Source organism: Triticum aestivum, chromosome 7B (genome assembly GCF_018294505.1).
Source record: "Triticum aestivum cultivar Chinese Spring chromosome 7B, IWGSC CS RefSeq v2.1, whole genome shotgun sequence".
NCBI lineage: Eukaryota > Viridiplantae > Streptophyta > Magnoliopsida > Poales > Poaceae > Triticum > Triticum aestivum.
This window is the reverse complement of record NC_057813.1, coordinates 735,808,575-735,827,023: the sequence shown is the minus strand read 5'-3', so window position 1 is coordinate 735,827,023 and position 18,449 is coordinate 735,808,575. Positions and strand designations below refer to the sequence as shown.

The 18,449-nt window shown below is 40.7% G+C and overlaps 1 protein-coding gene across 6 annotated transcripts; it reads right to left on the bottom strand.

Annotated features, from left to right (window-relative positions):
- Positions 1-4,519: 4,519 nt before the first annotated feature.
- Positions 4,520-18,417, bottom strand: LOC123163189 (protein PHOTOPERIOD-INDEPENDENT EARLY FLOWERING 1). 6 transcript variants are annotated; one of them, XM_044580935.1, is made up of 21 exons: positions 18,279-18,417; positions 16,762-16,893; positions 16,491-16,571; positions 16,257-16,364; positions 16,032-16,112; positions 15,847-15,935; positions 15,337-15,728; positions 15,195-15,253; positions 14,721-14,856; positions 14,545-14,628; positions 14,322-14,443; positions 14,176-14,208; positions 12,641-12,676; positions 12,361-12,429; positions 11,569-11,631; positions 8,132-11,489; positions 7,906-7,970; positions 7,748-7,818; positions 6,804-7,539; positions 5,622-6,091; positions 4,520-5,505 (listed from the first exon to the last, which is right to left on the bottom strand). In XM_044580935.1, exons 2-21 carry the CDS (start codon positions 16,819-16,821, stop codon positions 5,091-5,093), a joined length of 6,528 nt encoding a protein of 2,175 aa, XP_044436870.1. In that variant the 5' UTR covers positions 16,822-16,893; positions 18,279-18,417; the 3' UTR covers positions 4,520-5,090. The 6 variants fall into 6 exon arrangements, with proteins under 6 accessions (XP_044436870.1, XP_044436869.1, XP_044436872.1 ...); XM_044580934.1 differs by having other exon boundaries at positions 6,804-7,542; positions 18,279-18,416; XM_044580937.1 differs by having other exon boundaries at positions 6,804-7,542; positions 14,545-14,613; positions 18,279-18,416.
- Positions 18,418-18,449: the final 32 nt, after the last annotated feature.

Below are 18,449 nucleotides of genomic sequence, written 5' to 3'. Positions count from 1 at the left end.
CAGAGAATGGTATTAACTTTCAGAAGTGGATAGCAATAAACATGAACTAGATGGCACTAAAAAATATCCAGTTACATTCATGGATGAATAGTTTGCAAATGAACCTTTTAGACAGACATTCACATCTATTATTTCTTCTTTTTTTCAGTTACAAGGCAAACAGGAGGGCACAATTTCTTTAAATTTCTTTTATTGAAGATACTTCTGTAGCCCGTACTTCGAAATGATCAAATGAAGGAGACCATATAATAAGATAAAAAAATTAGAGACAAAATCATGAGTTCACAAAAGAAGAACACATTTAAACAAGATATGCACATGGGTAAGGGGACAGATTTTGGGTCAAGGCTAGCAACTGCATTAGCCTAGGGCAAAGCGGCTAGGTTTTTTCCCTTAAGTAAATGACACATGGAACATACCTGGTAGAATGAATTAGTATATGGGTACGTGGGTATGGGTTTTGCCTTTCCCTACCCATACCCGGCTACCCGATGGGTACAATTTTTTCCCATTTATAAACTCATGGGTATTTACTTTTTCTAAACCCTTACTCTAATAGTGTTTTATCCGTAAGGTTCACGAGTACCCATTGCCATGTTGAGATTCACATCTCATTTGCCCACCTTGAAGCCGACGGCGGCCGGTTCATGAGAAAGTACTGACAATGGCCTGCGGAGCGGCCCCTTTCATTTCGGTCTAGCCGACTTGGGCGGGCGCCCCTATTTCTGGCTTTCTGTGAGAGCGAGGGAATGCTTGCTGAAGGGGAGGGCGAATTAGGCCATCCAGGCGCAAAAGAGGCTGCAGCTTCGTTCTCCTCTTTTCTTTTATGTCTTTTGATTTCATTTTTTTGCTATATTTTGTACTTTTTTATATTTTAATATATATATATATATGTGAAAAAAAAATTGAAACATGTTGAATTAGTATTTGAAAATTGTTGAACAAGTATTTGAAAAATGTTGAAGAAGTATTTGAAAAAATGTTGATCATGTATATAAAAATGTTAATTAAGCATTCAAAATAAAAATGTTGAACACGTATTTGAAAAATGTTGAACAAGTATTACAAAATATGTTGATCATGTATATACAAATGTTAATCAAGCATTTGAAAAGAATGTTGAACAAGTATTTAAAAAATGTTAATCAAGCATTTGAAAAATGTTAAATGTGTATATAAAAAATGTTGACCATTTGTTAAAAAAACTATGGACTTTATTGATCATATATACAAAAATGTTAGTCAACCATTTCAAAAAATGTTGAACAAGTATTTTAAAATGTTAGTCAATCATTTCAAAAATGTTAATTGTGTATAGAAAGAATGTTGACCATGTATTAAAGAAATCATGATCTTTTTTTATCGTGTATACAAAATTGTTAATAAAGAATTTAAAGAAAATGTTGAATGAATATTTAAAAATTGTTAATCAAGCATTTGGAAATGTTAATTGTGTATAGAAAAAATGTTGACCATGTATTAAAAAATGAAGATTTGTTGTCATGTATATAAAAATGTTAAGCAACCATTTAAAAATGTCGAACAATTATTTCAAAAATGTTAATCAAGAAATTGGAAAATGTTACATACTTATAGAAAAAATGTTGACCATGTATTAAAAAATGTTAAATTTGTATTGTAAGAATGATAAATGTGTAGAAAAATACCGTTGCCATATGCAAAAAAATGTAGAATGTAACCAAAAGAAACAAAGAGAACAAAAAGATTAAATCCAAAAAGTAACAAAATAAACTAAATAAAAAAGGAAAAAGGCAAAGAAACAACTACAATAAAGATTAAAAAAAGAAACAAAAGAAAACAAGAAAATCAAAAAAACAACCAGAAAAGAAAAAACAAATGAAAAGAGAGAAAAGGCAAAGAAAAAAAGGAAAAAAAGGAAAAAAGGGAGAAGAAACAATGGAAAAAACAGGTTTGTTTCGACTTAAGAACTATCGCCTTACTCGTACATCACAAACGGGAGCCTATCCCAGTGGCCAGTCGCACTTCCCCTCCACAGGAGCAACTCATTGAGGAGCGCTTGTTCGTGAGTCTCCCCAAGGGTCACTTGGGGTGGCTGAGAGCATGTCACTTGCCGCACTCTCAGCCGCCGTCACGTGTCGCGCTCTGGGTACTTTCATTGATTATTTCTTTTCCGCACATATTTTTGGTCTTTTTGGCTTTTTGTTTTCCACCGGTCTTTCTTAGCTTTTCTAAAAAAATTGCACGAAAAATGTGTTTTCCCTTTTTCTTTCGTGAGAGACATTGTTTTGATTTCGCGAGAGGCACGGTTTTGCATCCGCGAGAGACACGAGTGTGCCTCTCCGAAAAAGAAAAAAAATGTGTTTTTGCTTTCGTGACAGGCACTGTTTTGCTTCCCCGAGAGACACAGCTCGGAAAGGGATTAAGAAAATATGTTTTTCTTTTTTTTCATGAGAGGCACGGTTTTGCTTCTGCGAGAGACACGACCGTGACTCTCGAAAACAGAAAAAAAAACGTATATTTTCCTTTCGGGAGAAGCACGGTTTTGCTCCTGCGAGAGGCACGGCCGTGCCTCTCAGTAACGGCTTTCGGAAAGGGGAAAAGGGCGTGCTCAAGGTGTGCTTTTTTCGCCCGGTTTTTTTCATGAAAAATAAAGTACGTCAAAACCTATCAACATGAGATTTAGTTTAACGATCTCGATGCGAAGAATCCAAGGGTGAAAACGGTTCGAGATTTGGACGCACGGTTTAAGAGATAAAACATTTCGAATAAACGGATCTACGGAAAAAAAAGATAACTCTCAGGCTGCGATAAGTGGCCAACGGAAGTGATCTTTGCATGGAGTACTTCTCGTGATTTCAAAGATTCAGGCACGTTCATACTTAAGATCGGACAATTTAGTGTCTTAGATTGCTTTGAGGGCTCGTTTGTGGCTCTATTAGAGCCAGTTCTTTTGCAAACCACCCCACTAACAACACTGCTTCTGGCCAGCTCAAAAATGAAAAGAAAAACACACTAACAAGAGCAGTTCTGTTGACCATATCATATAAGTGTGTTTCAGGCTATTGCTTCTTGCGGTACGTCATGGAAATTGCCCTCAAAAAATGTTCAAAATTTTGAAAACAATTTTTTGGGAAATCAAAAAATGTTCATAATTTTATAAATAGTTCTTGTATTAAATAATGTTAATGAAATTGAACAAATTTTTTGGGAATTCAAAAAATGTTCACGAATGGAAAAATATCCTAAAAATTCAAAACTGTTCATGACTTACAAAATAGTTTATTCACTCATGAAATATTCGCTGATTCAAAAAGTGGTTATGCATTTCAAAATGTTTGTTAAATCAAAAAATGTACGTTAAGTCCAAAAAATGTTCATGAATTTCAGAAACTATGCTGCAAATTTTCAAAACAATATCCGTCCATTCGAAAAATGGTCGCAGATTCAAGAAAATTGTTAAAGAAATGTTCAAAAAAAATTAAAAATGTACTCAACTAGTAAAAGTGTTCATGAAATTGAAAATATTCACGATTTCAAATATGTTCATGAGTTTAAAAAAATATTCATGATTTCACGAAATTGAGAGTGATAGTTTATCTCGGTGATGCAGCAAAATGTGATAATGGCCATTGAAAATTCTCATTTTCTCCCGTTGCAATGGACGGGCCCTTTGCTGGGAGAAGAAGCAGCACACCCGTTTGAGCCGGCCCATATCCGAGCGGCCTGTTTTTTAATTATTATTTTTCTTTTTTTTCTTTTTTGTTTTTGCTTTTCTCTACTTTAAATAATTACGAACTTCATAAATTTTCTGATTGTAAAAAAATGATAATTTTGAAATGAAATGTATAATAAATCATTAAATGTTTGTGGATTCAAAAGATGCTTGCGGTTTTGTTCAAAATATTTTCTTATTTAAAAAATAATCATAATTTTGAAAACAAATGTTCAAGAAATCAAAGTTCGAATATGTGCAAGAGTTCAAAAAATGTTCACGGTTCCAAAAGTTATTCATGGTTTCATGAAATTGAGAGTGATAGTATATCTCGGTGATGCAGCAAAATGTGGTCATGGGCATTAGAGATTATGATTTTGTTTGTCCCGTTGCATCGCGCGGCCTTTTTGCTAGGATACAAACAATGAAAGAACAACTCAAGGCTTCAAATATTTGCACTAACCGCATCTACATTGAAACCAAGAAATGTACATGGTAGAGCAGGCAAAGAACTCCCACAGTAATCTGAATACACGTCAAAGGTTCAAAGATGATATAATGTTGCAAATCTCTTACACAGTACAGATGCTCCAGGTTCAACTCCTTCACCCACACATAACATACCGAAAGTGTTTGCCATAGATCTCTAATTCTTGCAACTGCCAAATTTTTCACAAAACCTAAACTTAGAAACAACAATACGAACATTATTCCAGCTACAAAAGAAGATTATCAATTAGGACATAAATGAAGCACACAGAGAATCCACCCGAGGCAAATTGTTGCTCGTACGAACTTCAGGATCAACACAAACGGAGAGAATCATTGGTCCACAAGAATCTGAACACCGAATTCTCTCAAGAGCAATTGATCCAAGTATCTGTTTCACAGCCAGGGGGTACACGACTGTTAATTTTCTAGTGCCAGGTAGGAAAAATGACAGGAATGGATTAAACGGCCAAGGGAGCAACAATCAAGAAATCACGGCAGGGCTACGACGAGGGCCTCCTCTTTTCCGTCCCTGCTGGCATCTGCTAAGCAAAATTTACATGTATGGTGAAGTTACAAGATGGATCTCTCGATACAGACGGGGGAGGGAGGGAGACTCACTTCTACATCCTAGGATCCTAGACTAACAATATACATACATGTATAGAGAGTACCCCCAATGCCTCCATTAGTGCAGCAGCAAACCCCCATGCTCCAAACTCATCAGGATCCACGTGGCCTCGCCGACAGCACCGCTCCCGCCAATCATGACCAAGATTGCAACCAAAACCATGCATGGCTGAGCAACTCGACCGCATATCCTTCGGCTCCCTGCCAGAGACAAAATCTTGTCTGCTCTTTGATAGAAGGGCATGCATGCTATCTAGACCAAAATGTCCATTTATTCTCATCCAATGTCTGTCAAATCCACAAGAGGATCCAACTCCTCGATACCAGCAAGGGAAACTGGGTCATACTGGGACGGGGCAAACTCAGTGTCAGTCTCTTCTAGAGGAAGATCCTCCATGTAGGTCAACTCAGAATCATCGATGCCAAAGTCGGATAGGGACTGTGTGATGGGGAACTCAGCTGCACTTGTCAACAGTTGCCGGGGGGATCGGAGAAAATCAAACTTCAAAGCCGGCATTTCCTGCGGTTCAGCCGTCCTCTGAATTTTCGATTTCGGTGGTCTTCCCGATTCTGAAGCTGCTTTGTGTTTTCCTGTGGACTTTGAACCAGATTTATGTCGAGCAGCATCATTCATGTGGACAGATGATGCCCAGTGAGAACCTTCCCCTTCAAAACAAGCTTCTGATGCTATCCTGCAAAACAACATGAAGGTTCAAATAATTTGAAGCACAACTGCTCATCTCGATTACAAAACAAGGACAATAAGGGTCACCAGCACTGCAACAATAAAGCATTAGACACCACTGACCTGAATCTGTTCTCAGCATGTCTATGAGGAAGCCCAGACAGCAGTGATTGTTCCACCGGCACAACAGTGCGTCTAATAGGATCTGGTTCTAGAATGGACACATTCACTAAAGATGGAAAGTCAGCCTGGTAAGCATGTCGATCTGTCCGGAAATCCAATACTAAATCTAAATGCCTCCGGCGAGGTTCCTGGTTGCTTGTTGGTATTGCCACTCTTGAACATTGGGCCTGTGCGTCTACGAGGGCTGTCCTTACCAGATTAAATGATGGCTTGTCGTTTGCCATGGACCAGTTCTCACTCAATCTAACAGGCTTATGGGTTGCACTAGAACAAACACTTGTAACATGTCGGGACTCATGAGCACATTTTGATCTCCAAACAGAAGAAAGTATGGCCATGAAATGTTTCTGGAGAAGCAACTCGTTGTTAGGAATTTCACTGATCACATTCAGCAACATCCGAGTTTGATCCTGAAAGATGTCATAGAGAAATGGTCAATATGTGGCTAACAAGCACAGCTGAAAGGCACATAATATAGCTGACAAACACCTGGAGAGAAAAATGATGTCAAACTATATGACCCAAGGAAAAAAGAGACATGTGGAAGAAGCCACGTAATTTCAATATTGTATCAAGCCTAGCACACATATTTACACATACCGCTTGACTATTTACTCGCTTATGAATTTCAGAGAGGATTACTGGTCAGCAGAGCTATGCTGACTTGCTTACTGGTCAGAGATGAAATTCTCTTCCCAGCAGCAATAGAAAGTTGGTCAGTATTCAGCAATTACCATAACTCAAAAAAGAGGAATCCAGTGCTATGTTGAGTTTCTGAGAAAAGGAAATTCTGAAATAAACAGTAGGATGTTTCACTCCAAGATACTCCATATTGTGTCAGTGGCATGTTTCACACATGCACCATTTCAGACTTAAGCCCAGTTCTTTTTGTGCTTTTAAAATATAAGCTGCCCCCTAGGCTTCTAGAAATATGCTTCAACGAATATAGGGGCGATTTCTAAAACAAGCTGGAAAGGGTTGGCTTATGTCATAAGCCACCAAAAGAACTGGACCTTACTGTAAAATAAACCAGAGGACAATAGTACTGGAAAGCATGAACATGCAAAAATATCCTCATGTTGGAAATTTCTCCTCTACAAAGATAACAGTAAATCAACTCACCTCAGATACTTTCAAGACAGCCTTCCCGGCACCAGAAGGAGCCTTCTCACTGTTTGCATTGTCAGTAGCTGACAATACATATTTGCAGAATAATTCTCGGAATCTCTCACAGCAATGTACAGGATGACGATATCTTCCCCTATAAAATGCACCACCAGGTATGGAATGAAGAAAGTCACTAGCCAGTTCCCAAACAGGACCGTACTCATGTACAGTTCCACAAAGAACTGCATCTTCCTCGGTAGTCCACGAATCTAAAGCACAATCTCGAGGCCACAAAAGACCCTTCTTCTTCAACCTCTCAGGCTTAATTACCATAACACGTTTTGCTGGCATGGAGGGCATGGAAATCCGGCCATCACTCTTAATTCTCACCGACTTTGGATCAGAATCATTCACTTCATCCATCAACTTGAGTTGCTTGCCTTCGAGCGAGTGCTTATGTGATGAGGACTCAGGAGTAAAGTTCGATTTAGGGGCTTTCTTGAACTTCTTCAGGGCTCTGCTACTGCTGCTCACTTCCTCATTTCTAGGTGTCATCTTTTTACGCTTATGTGAACCATGATGTGGTGATTCATCACTCATAAGCTCTGGCGAGGGTGCATTGTCATCAATACTCATAGTATCTACAGACGTTTCATCATGCATGGCCTCTGACTCAGATGACACACGTCCTTTTTTTAAAGACTTAAACTTGCCTGCCTTCCTTTTCTTCTTCTTTGACTTTTTGCGGTGACTGCTATAAAAGGATGACAAAAGGAAACAGTCATTTATTTGGTCAACAGCAGAAAAGCATATAAGAATTGCATGTATAGCATGATATTACTGCAAGAAGAGTAGGGACAGTAGTGTAGTAGAGGAGTGTCTAACAGAACTATAGAACAGGTAATTCTATACATCAATGATAAAAGTGTGAATGCGCTGAGAGCATAATTGCTCATTACCTTGCCATTTCATTCATTTCCTCTAGCTCTTTGGCTGCTTCAAGAGCTTGTCTTTCCTGTTCTTCCAACAACTGCACGTATTACAGCACGGACGACATTAATACTCATAGTACTATGTACAAGAGGCACACACACAAGAACTTGAGATATAAACTAACCTGCTTTTTAGCTAGAGCCTCAACCTGTTGGCGATACGCTGTAGTAGCGAAATCAACATCCCATGCTGCAATTAAAACAATGTCAATACACTGGAACATAAGAAAAAGGAGCGAGTCATGCATTGAGGAGAGCACTAGCTCGAACCGATTGCAAAAAATAAAGTGACTCAACGAACTTTTAGAAGACAAACATGAGTGCAGTCAGTATCAACATGAAATCACTTACACTCATAAGATAGTGGTTCCTGGTCTTCATCAATTTCTGCTTCTAAATCTTCTTTGAGTTTTTCAATGCGTTCAAGTTCCCATTCTTCCTCTGCAACATTCACCTGATAATTTACAGCAGCTTTGTCAATTATTGGATCCCAGAGCTCCAAAAACCGCATTGCATATCTATCTATTGGCCGAAGGTGATTTTCAAAAGATGAACTCGCTTGTCCTGCTGCAGCTGCTGCAGCAGCCATTTGCTTAACATCAGCAAGCATATCCATATCTCCGTCACCTGCAGCCAATGTAAGAGCCTTTTCTTCATTTATTTGGTTCACAGGTAAACCAACATTTTTATCCTTATCCGCATCAGAACTTTGATGTTTATGCTCTTCACTGGTGTGATCATCAGGTTTTGTATCCTCCTCATTTACAAGCTCATCATCCTCTAGCCTTCCAGCAACCTCCTCACTGAATTCTTGATTGTCTGCAGCCTCTTCCTGCTCCAACCTTTTGAGAGCCATATAGTCAGCTTCGTCTTCTGCCTGTCTAATAGCTGCTTCAACATCTGCATTTGACAGAGCCAGACCAGTTTCATTTGAGGATACAGCAGTCATAGAGCGATCCCTCGGCTGTTCTTCGACATTAAGAGCTGTGTGCCCAGAAAAAAATTCCATAGGGTCTAGCTTCTTGAAGAACTCTGTATTGTAACAACCGCGTTGTATCACTAAATCATCAAGTGTTCGCTTCTGATTTGCTTTCTTGAGAATATTCTCCTCTATAGTGCTCTCACTAATTAGCCTATAGATGTTAACTTCACGTGTTTGTCCTATCCTGTGGCATCTGTCTTGGGCTTGTTGATCCATTGCAGGGTTCCAGTCACTGTCATAGAATATAACAGTGTCTGCCCCTACTAGGTTGACTCCCACACCGCCACTGCGAGTGGATAAAATGAAAAGAAAAAACTTCGGGTTTGTATTGAACCTCTGCATTAGTGTCTGCCTCTCTTCTGGCTGGGTAGAACCATCTAACCTCAAATATGTATAGCCATACAAATTAATGAATTCCTCCAAAGTATCAAGCATCTTGGTCATCTGAGTAAATATCAAGGCTCTGTGTCCTTCTGACTTCAAACGTCTCAGCAAGACAGCAAGCTCCTGCAACTTCCCACAGTCAAACTGGATCAAGCGCCTGTCCGGGAAGTACACTTGACGGCGAACAATTGCAGGCCTTATAGGGGAGAGAATGGGCGAGAACTCATTCATACATTGTTCTCTGTAAGCTGGTCCAAGAAGAACAGGTGAATTCCTTTTTTTGCACCAGCAAATAGGAGTAGCAGCCCGTGCAGCAGGAATTGCAAAAGTAAATGATTCAATAAAGCCAAGCATTTTATTGAAGCGTTCCACAGATGAAAGAACAAGATCTGCTAGACTCGATGAAAAATCCATGTAGCATGAAGGGTTGTTCTTCTTCTCAAGAACATCACACATAGGATGTCTTATGGTCAGAAGCTCTCTAATGTTTCTACCATAAACAGGCCTCTTCTCGCATCTCAACCTATTCCACCAAGCAATTGAAGCTGCTCTTTCTTTGGCCTCTTTAATTCTCTCCTCCTGCAAGGCTTTCTGAATTTCTTCAAAAATATTTGTTCCATTACTTCTCTGACCAGCCTTGCTAGAGCAAGAAATCTCTGCACCAGAGCCCCTAGAGGTGATGCCTGGAAGAAAGACAGCAGCAACCTCATCCGCCTCCCAAGAAGTCATATTAAATTCATTTTGAGTAAACACAAGGTTCATATCAGACAGACCAGCCTGAGAAAATGGGCCCTTATCCAGGACCATGCAAACAGAAGAGCTGATCTGCATGTCAATCCCTGCCATGTCAAATGAGCTGATAATTGGGCGGCCTTCAAAAAGATCCGGATGGTTACAGACCTTTCTGAGTTGCATAATGATGCTAATCATACCAAAATAGTTGCCACTTGACAGTGTTGCTTGTGTATCTGAGCTGGCAATAAAATCTTCATACAAGTTTCTTTGCCTTCTGGAAAGTCGGCAATATATGACATGCTCATGCTTCTGTGGTAACTGTTTCTCAACATCTCGTTTCAATCGCCGTAATATAAATGGGCGGAGGACATTGTGCAACCTATCGATAACTTCCTTGTTTACCTTGTCTTGGCCCTCCACCATTCCTGATATTGGATTGCAGAACCAATCCTTGAACTCTTGGTGAGACTGGAATACATGTGGCATCAAAAAGTGCATGAGAGACCAAAGTTCCATAAGGTCATTTTGCAAAGGAGTTCCAGTCAACAGAATACGTCGTTTCGAATTAAAATTCAGCAGAGTCTGCCATCTTTGTGATTTCCAGTTCTTTATCAGATGAGCCTCATCAAGAATAAGATACTTCCACTTCTTTCGCTTGAACGCTTTGGAGTCCTGAATAACTAGCCTGTATGTCGTGATGCATACATGGAAAAAATTTGGCTTCATCCAACCTTGACGTTTCTGCTTTCTCTCCTTTGCACTTCCAAAATAAGTAAGTATTTTAAAGGCAGGACACCATTTCAGAAATTCTGTCTCCCAATTTAACATAACACTGGTTGGCACGACAATAAGATGTGGACCCCATATCCCCTTCTCACATGCAAGGTGTGCTAGCAAGGAGATAGTCATGATCGTCTTCCCTAAACCCATTTCATCTGCTAAAATTCCATTCAGCCTCTTTTCATACATAGCAACCAACCAGTCCAACCCAATATGCTGATATTCCCGAAGAGAATGCTTGAGAAGGAATGGGAATTTCGTGCGGACACTCGTTGTTGAGAAGGTGTTCCCAGTTGGTTGTGCTGCTCTTGCAGCAGCAGCAGCATCAGCCATTACACTGTCACCAGTTTCCTCATCGGCAATCGCCTTAGCATCAGTCAGCTCATCTTCTTTAACAGAACGTTCTTGTACACTAGTTTCCTCATCGGCCATCACCTTAGCATCAGTCAGCTCATCTTCTTTAACAGGACATTCTTGTACAATAGTTTCCTGATCGGCCATCACCTTAGCATCGGTCATCTCAACTTCTTCAACAGAACATTCTTGTACACTAGCTTCCTCATCGGCCATCACCTTAGCATCAGTCAGCTCGTCTCCTTTAACAGAGGTTTCTTGCACGCTAGGCTCTGAAACTATTTCTAGCTGTAGGGCATTGCCGCTCACATGCTCAGTTCCCAGCACTTCTGCTATTTCATGATTTTCAGACGTATCATTGTTCAGTTCCAAGTCCGCAGGTAGATCATCCAGAGACATGTCACTATTAACCTCTTCGCTAGAATGTGTGGGTGAATCCTCCAGTTCTGTTGTTACGTCATCTGCATAGCCATCCTATATAAATATAAAAAGGGCATTACAGATGGACCACAGTAAAATGCAATTGAAGAAAGCAAATGGAAAATCTGCATACCTTTGGGTACCTCGCAAGAAGTTCTTCTAGTGGGATCTCACTCTCTTTTTGCAGAAGCTTAATCTGTATTTACGAAACAAGATCAATGATAAAGAGTTAGTAGGAAATATGCAAGGGCGAAGCTAGTATATGCGTGCAATGATCATAAAATTGGAACCTCAAATAAAAGGGTCTTAAACACACAAGCAACTTAAAACAGCCCAATGCCCCCATCTGGGTTTTCTACAAATGTATGCTAGGTCTTTAATTAAAATAAAGTTCAGTCAATGAACATTAATCATTTTAGACCCATCTTTCACTGCAGTGGTTCTGACCTCACTCAGTTTTCTCATTGTTTTCCACTCTGGCTTCACAAGCAAACAATAAAGCTCAGTTGTTTTCTGATATCTAGAACATAGGGGCATTTTGTGTGCATGCGCCCAAGACACTTTGTTTAACAGACATAACAAAAACCTCTAAAACTTTGGAAGCTCTTTGCCCAAATATCCATCTTAAATTAAATTTTGCTTAAAAGTCAGATAGCAGATTGACAGAATCAGAATTTCACAATTTGCTCTACAGATGTGCTACTAAGAGAATGGCCATCAGAAGCTTATAACCAATTAAAATACTGAAAAAGTGCTAATCTTTGGTAGTTGCATTGTATGACATTGATAGTGAATCAATTGCACGAGCAGGTTTTACTGACTAGTTCATTCATGTAGTAACCAAATCCGTAAATTCACAACTACAGCAGCTCAAAATGACAATGTGAACAGTTCAACCACATTACTGACTAATGTATAAAATCACCTCATCCAAAGGATCAGGGCCATCTTTCTTTGCCAAATCTTCCTCTTCAGATAAAGTTGCTTCATCATCCTATCAAATAGATGGATCTAATAAGGCTCCCAAATAGACAAAGATAAACACATATACGAAAGGTACGAGAATTCAATGCACATGGCTACTCCATGAATCATGAAAGGATGTGTTTCAAATCTTCCAGAGCAACTTCCATCCAATTAGTATAACGTTAAGTATCAGCAAACAAGCAAGTGGTGAAGAAATCAGATGAAGATGGGTGCACTACCTTTCCTTCATCAGTACAAACATAATCGTTATCCTCCTGAAAATAATAAACAATACGAGTTAGTATGCAAAACCATAGATTCCCCACACAGTACTTAAGAAGAAAAACAGATCGTTGACTTAGGTATACTTTCGCATTTATTACACCAAAGCAGATCATGCCAAAACACAAACAGGATAATCACTAGGATTGCTTGGTATTTCAATCCACGTTAACAATTTTCAGCAAGCTATTCAACCTGTGAACGCTTGCCAATTACTACTCCAGTTCACGGTTCCTATGTCGCATGCCTCTGGTTTTTAAGCTGTGGAGAAGGTTGAGCAGAAAGATTATCCCATTCAATAGGCATCAGCATGGTCCATCATTAATAGAAAATCTTGACTGTGCATGTTAGTTGGACAAAGGAAGTGAAAAGGGATTATTGCCATTAAGATTTTCAACATCTTGTTAATTTGTCCCTTCCTACTTCACACTCCAAAACTCTCTAATGCATATTTCCCATTGGCATTTCGGCATTCTGTTGTTGTAACCCTTCCTCAGATTTTAACTATCCCTCCCTAAACTCTTAAGTGAGACTTAACTTTTTACCATAAATTAACATACCGTTAAGATGAACCTCAACCCTCAAAGAAAATGTTATCTTAATCTAGTTGGAAAAACAGTTTTGGATGACATGGCTGCCACCTCAACCTCCGGTAGGCAATAGACCCGAAGTGCAAGTGGCACATTTGTTTTTGAAACACCATCTTTGTATTTGCCTCCCTCCCATGCAATCCTGGGGGTAAAGCAAGGGCCTGCTTCAGCTAATCTTTAGGAGTGCTCTGCACAAAGAAACTGATACCTGAGGTGAATGTGTTCAACATGCAGATCCAACATGTCCACCTCACATGCTTCGCTAACCACGTCAATCTGTTCAAGCACTGTCGCACAACACAGACAAGGGCTGACTCCACAAGGATGGGGAGGAATGGCAGAGGACGAGCAGGTTAAAAGGTAGCTTCAATTCAGTGGATGGGAAGTGTACGATGGAAAACTAGAGTGAAGCCCAAATTGGTGAAAGAAAGGGGGCGGTGCAGCAGACTGGGAAAGAAGAAACTGATCAAGTCCACCGCATTGTTCAACTGACCTAGTGAGCTCCTCTTCAAAATTGCTGGTGAATCTGGATCTCATGATCACTCCCCCCGATAAATCCACCACCACTTTTAGTCCGATGAATTTTGGCATCAAGTTCGTGCTAAGTTACTAGTATGCCACATCACCAAAAACCACTCACTAAACCAGTCTACTGACAAGATTTGCTTGGCTTCAAGAGTCCAGACATGTCAGGGTTTGGGGTGAAAATCAGACTCACGCAACTGGCGAAAAGTAGATTTTTCACAAAACAAAATGATATATTCTAAACTGTATTACAGTTCAGGGTGAACACTAGTCAAGCAACAAGCGAGGGAGGAAATGAAGTTTTTTTTCAAAGTTAGATGATTTTGTAACGAGGAGAGAAATTCTACAACAGTAAAACAGGTTATTGAAATGTATACCTGCTCACCAGAGATACCGCCGTTACTTTTCCCCTGCAAAAAAAAAAATTTAGTAGAAGGTTAGAGAACATTCTATAACTTGATAGCCTTGGCTCTCTCACACACATGGCCATATGCAAAAAAAGGCACAAGGAAAACAACTGTACATGATTCCTCTTCACAAACTCAGCATAATGGTGGCTATCATCAACTTCCTCAGAAAAATTGCCTTCATCACTTGAAGTATAACCAGAATCATGATTACAGCCATTAACTTGGTTTGAAGAATCTGATAATAAACAGCAAAAAGGCCAGATTAATTTGGAAAGACATAAATGAGTATGCAGTATTTCAGTTTCCTAATGCCATACAGGTATTTGAAAATCTAACCTTTAGTTGAATTCTTCAAATCTGAGTTGCTGCAAGTGTCTTTGTTAGCTGGACTGCTTTCCCTGCTAACTAAGAATGCTTGAGCTGATCAATTTATCAATTTAGCAACAAATAGAGCACAGTGCTGTCTCTACATATGTTAAGGCAGGTAGAAGAGAACTGCTTTCGGGGATCACCTTGGCTTTTGAGATACGACTTAAGAAGATCATCAATTGGTATGTCAGCTTCTGCCTGCAATGCAGCTAATTCTTCATTGCGCTCAGCCTCCGTGATTTGGGCTTCATCCTCATCAATTGTGCGCTCGTCATCTTCCTGCAGTACCAACACATATCAGAGTGATTCATATGTTGCGAAAACAATGAAGATTTCCAGCAGGGGCAGAAATGCAGTATCATAACAATACTTAGGTATATGTCATGTTGTATTATATTTTGTTATTTTGAACAGCAGCTAATCAACAGAAATCTAGGAGTGCCGAGCAGAAATGTGGTATCATAACATACTGGCATGAAAAACAGAACAAGAAAATGGCAAACTGCCAATAAAAACAAATTGTTCAACTTATTCACAACAATAATGTTTTGTACTAAGATCCTTAGGATTCATATGGACAAAATAAAAACATGGGCAAACAAAAAATATTAGCTTACCTGTTCTTCGTTCAAGGAGCTGCTATCGTAGTCATCATCAGTTTCCATTGTATCTGCAACTAAAAAGTGTTAAAGCCTAAAGAAAAGGACAGTTAACTGGATAAGTTTTCTGAAGCATGCAGTAATTTGTCAAGCTAAACACCTAGATCATCAGGAGTTGGTGCATTTATGTTCTCCTCAGCTACTTCCTCCTGCGCTGGTTGATTAGCATGCGAAGGTTCTGCTACATCCTCCTGCAATGGTTGATTAGTGTGCGAAGGTTCTGCTACATCCTCCTGCAATGGTTGATTAGTCTGCGAAGGTTCTGCTACATCCTCCTGCAATGGTTGATTAGTCTGTGACGGTCCTGCCACTTCCTCCTGGGATGGTTGATTAGTCTGGGAAGGTCCTGCTACTTCCTCCTGGGACAGTTGATTAGTCTGGGAAGGTCCTGCTACTTCCTCCTTGGATAGTACATTTGTCTGTAACAGTCCATTTTCTTGTGTTTGCAAATGGGGAACATCCACGAGATTTTCAGCCAACATTGTAGAATATCTGAAAATTCAAAGCAAATGACAGAAGCTTAGCATGCAGCCAGGGCCAATTGACCTAAAATAAAAAATCCAAGGTTTGAAATAGACACGGAAAATCAACCAACAATAGATGGTGGTACCTTTCAGTCTGACCTAAAAGGAAATCAAGCTGCTTATCGAGGGCCTTTTTCTTCCTTTCCTCAACCTCTAGCTGATTCTTATAGAGAACCTACATTCACATCATTAAGTGATATTGGTTCAGTTTCTTGGGAACATGACATAGTAAAGTAAGTGGTACAGTAAGGCACACAAAAGGAAAACTTGCCAACTTCTCTATTTTGGTCCAGAACTTCTTCACATCCTTAGAAATATTTAGGGCAACTTTTCTCAGGCGATGTTCCCCCTCCTGCAAAAAAAGGATCATCAAACTAAGATACAACTCCATGGAATCGATATCTGGATAGTAGAAATAAAGGCATCCCTTGATTTGGTAACGCTCAAATAAAGTATAAAAAATATAGATTGGTTATATCATATAGATAATGCAAACCTTCTGTTTTTTCTCATCCTTTGTTGCTTGGTCAACTACACCCATATTGGCCCTTTGAGCAATCTTTTTAGCCATGGACAACTTCCACTTCCTCTCAGATTCAAACTCCTGCGGGATATTTAAGTTAAGGAAGAAAAGATAATAGAATAACTACAGCTCCATGACAGAATCCTGCAATATTACGCCATTTAAAAGGAGGATAGCAAGTGTTCAATTGTATTAGCAGAAACTAACCTTTGACAGCCAAACCATTTCCCCCAGAACATGGTCCCAGTGAACTTTTGGCTTCCGAGGCTCCCTTGGAGCTTCAAGAGCCTGAACAGATAGGGAAAAGGTTTCAGTCAATGTACTAAAACCAAAGTGATAACTGGCAATGGATGGCATACCTAACATACAGATAAATTTGCCATCATGTAAATACGAAATGCGAAGTAAAGAGATGAGGAAGATAGAGAGCAATGATAAAATACAGCTGGTAAATGAGATGTCAAAGCTGCAAGCTAACCTTCTTGCGTCTAGGTCTTGTCTCATGGTCTAGCTTCGACCGGGGACCTTTTGATGCCATCTTTTCAATCCCTTGCAGAGGAGAGTCTCATGTCTTGGGGAATATGTAGAAAAATGGCATACGGACTGTGCACTACATATGCTAAAAGAATTAGTAGCGAGACAGAAGATCTTATCTATTTTAAATAATGCATGCAAGGCAAAGCAAGAGGAAATGGTGAAAGCAGGTCTCCAAGACATCCAAGCATGTAAAGGAGCTTTCTTTCAGACTCCCTACAACTGAAATTTGACCATTTTAACCCTGCCCGTGATATGCTCAATTTCTAGTAAGTAGGATCCATCAGTGACAAGCCAGACCACACCCGCTTGTAGAAATGGAAGGCAGAAAGCAGAGAAGTTGGTTGGGGCACACCGGTGTCACAGCAACATGCTGCCACAGCGAACGGAAAAGCTGATGGTACTTCAACACAACTGTTTGATTGGATAAAAGCTGATGGTACTTCTGTCAAACTAATGTTACAGCAACTGGATAAACTAATGTACGTCCTAGAGCTACATTCTCGTTGTTCATTGCCTAACATTTGAACCGTGAGATCACATTTCTGCATTCAGTATATATGCACAGCTCGATGCACGGCTAAAGCTACTGACCATGTTCACAGCCTGTGGCATCCAGCTTAAACAGCTAAACTAATTTGCGGTTGCATCCAGCCTAAACAGCCTGTGAGGACACAATATGTACCGGAAAGAGAATCGTGGGGTTACCCGAAATAAGCAGGCTATACTATTATATTTTGAAACATGCTGCCACAGCAAATCGCAAATGGAAAAGCTGAGCGCACTTGAACGCACAACTGTTCGATTCGATAAAAGCATGTACTTCTGTCAAACTAACGTTACAGCAACTGAAAAAATAAACTAGTAGGCGTACCAGAGTCACATCGTCATTGTCAAACAAACATTCAGTATACATTCACGGCTCGATGACACGGCTGAAACTACTGGCCATATTCACATTGGCATTTTCCACCTCCTACAACTAACTGACCATGCCGTGCAGCTTAAACAGCCTGTATGGGAGGGCACCGAATGTACCGTAAAGAGCACCGTGGGGTTACCCGAAATAAGCAGGCTAATACTATTTTATCTTTGAAACTAAAGCAAGCACGCTACCAGGCCATCAGTACCGGGGCAGAAAAAAAGGCGCTCGCCCGCTGATCTCGAAGCTAACCACGGCATCTTTGCCCGAAACGGAAGGCACGCGCCGCATTACTACTTCGCTACGGTACCTCCAGGGAAGAAAAATCCACCGATTCAACCCGCCAAATCTCGAGATCCGGCGAGCCGCATTCCGCGCGAACGGGAGGGCGCCCGGCCCAGCAGGCGAACCTCGCGAAATGCGCGCGGCTGCGGGAAGGAAAAAGCGGATTCCAACAGTGCTCCGTTTCCGTACATGGAACAGCTGGTCGTGCTACCTACCAATCAGTGGCCCGAGCAGGGAACCGGAGCGGGTCGTACCTTCGCGCGGGTCGCGGCAGCTCCGGTAGGGTTCGGGGGCGGGGGCGGCCGCGGCGGGCTGCGCCGCGGAGCGGGCGTCGCCGTCGGCGGCGGCGGGCCCCGCGGGAGGGGGGAGGGGAGGGCGCGCGGGCGGTCGTCCTGCCCTGGCCCGGCGGCGGCGGCGGCGGCGGT

Bases quoted from the DNA above. Each gene is read 5' to 3' on its own strand.
- LOC123163189 (XM_044580934.1), bottom strand. From the start codon at position 16,821: ATGGCATCAAAAGGTCCCCGGTCGAAGCTAGACCATGAGACAAGACCT. The intron at 14,444-14,544 runs GTTAGATTTTCA...GTTTATTATCAG, and splicing joins TTTGAAGAATTCAACTAAAG to ATTCTTCAAACCAAGTTAAT. The intron at 7,543-7,747 runs GTAATGAGCAAT...ATCCTTTTATAG, and splicing joins GAAATGAATGAAATGGCAAG to CAGTCACCGCAAAAAGTCAA.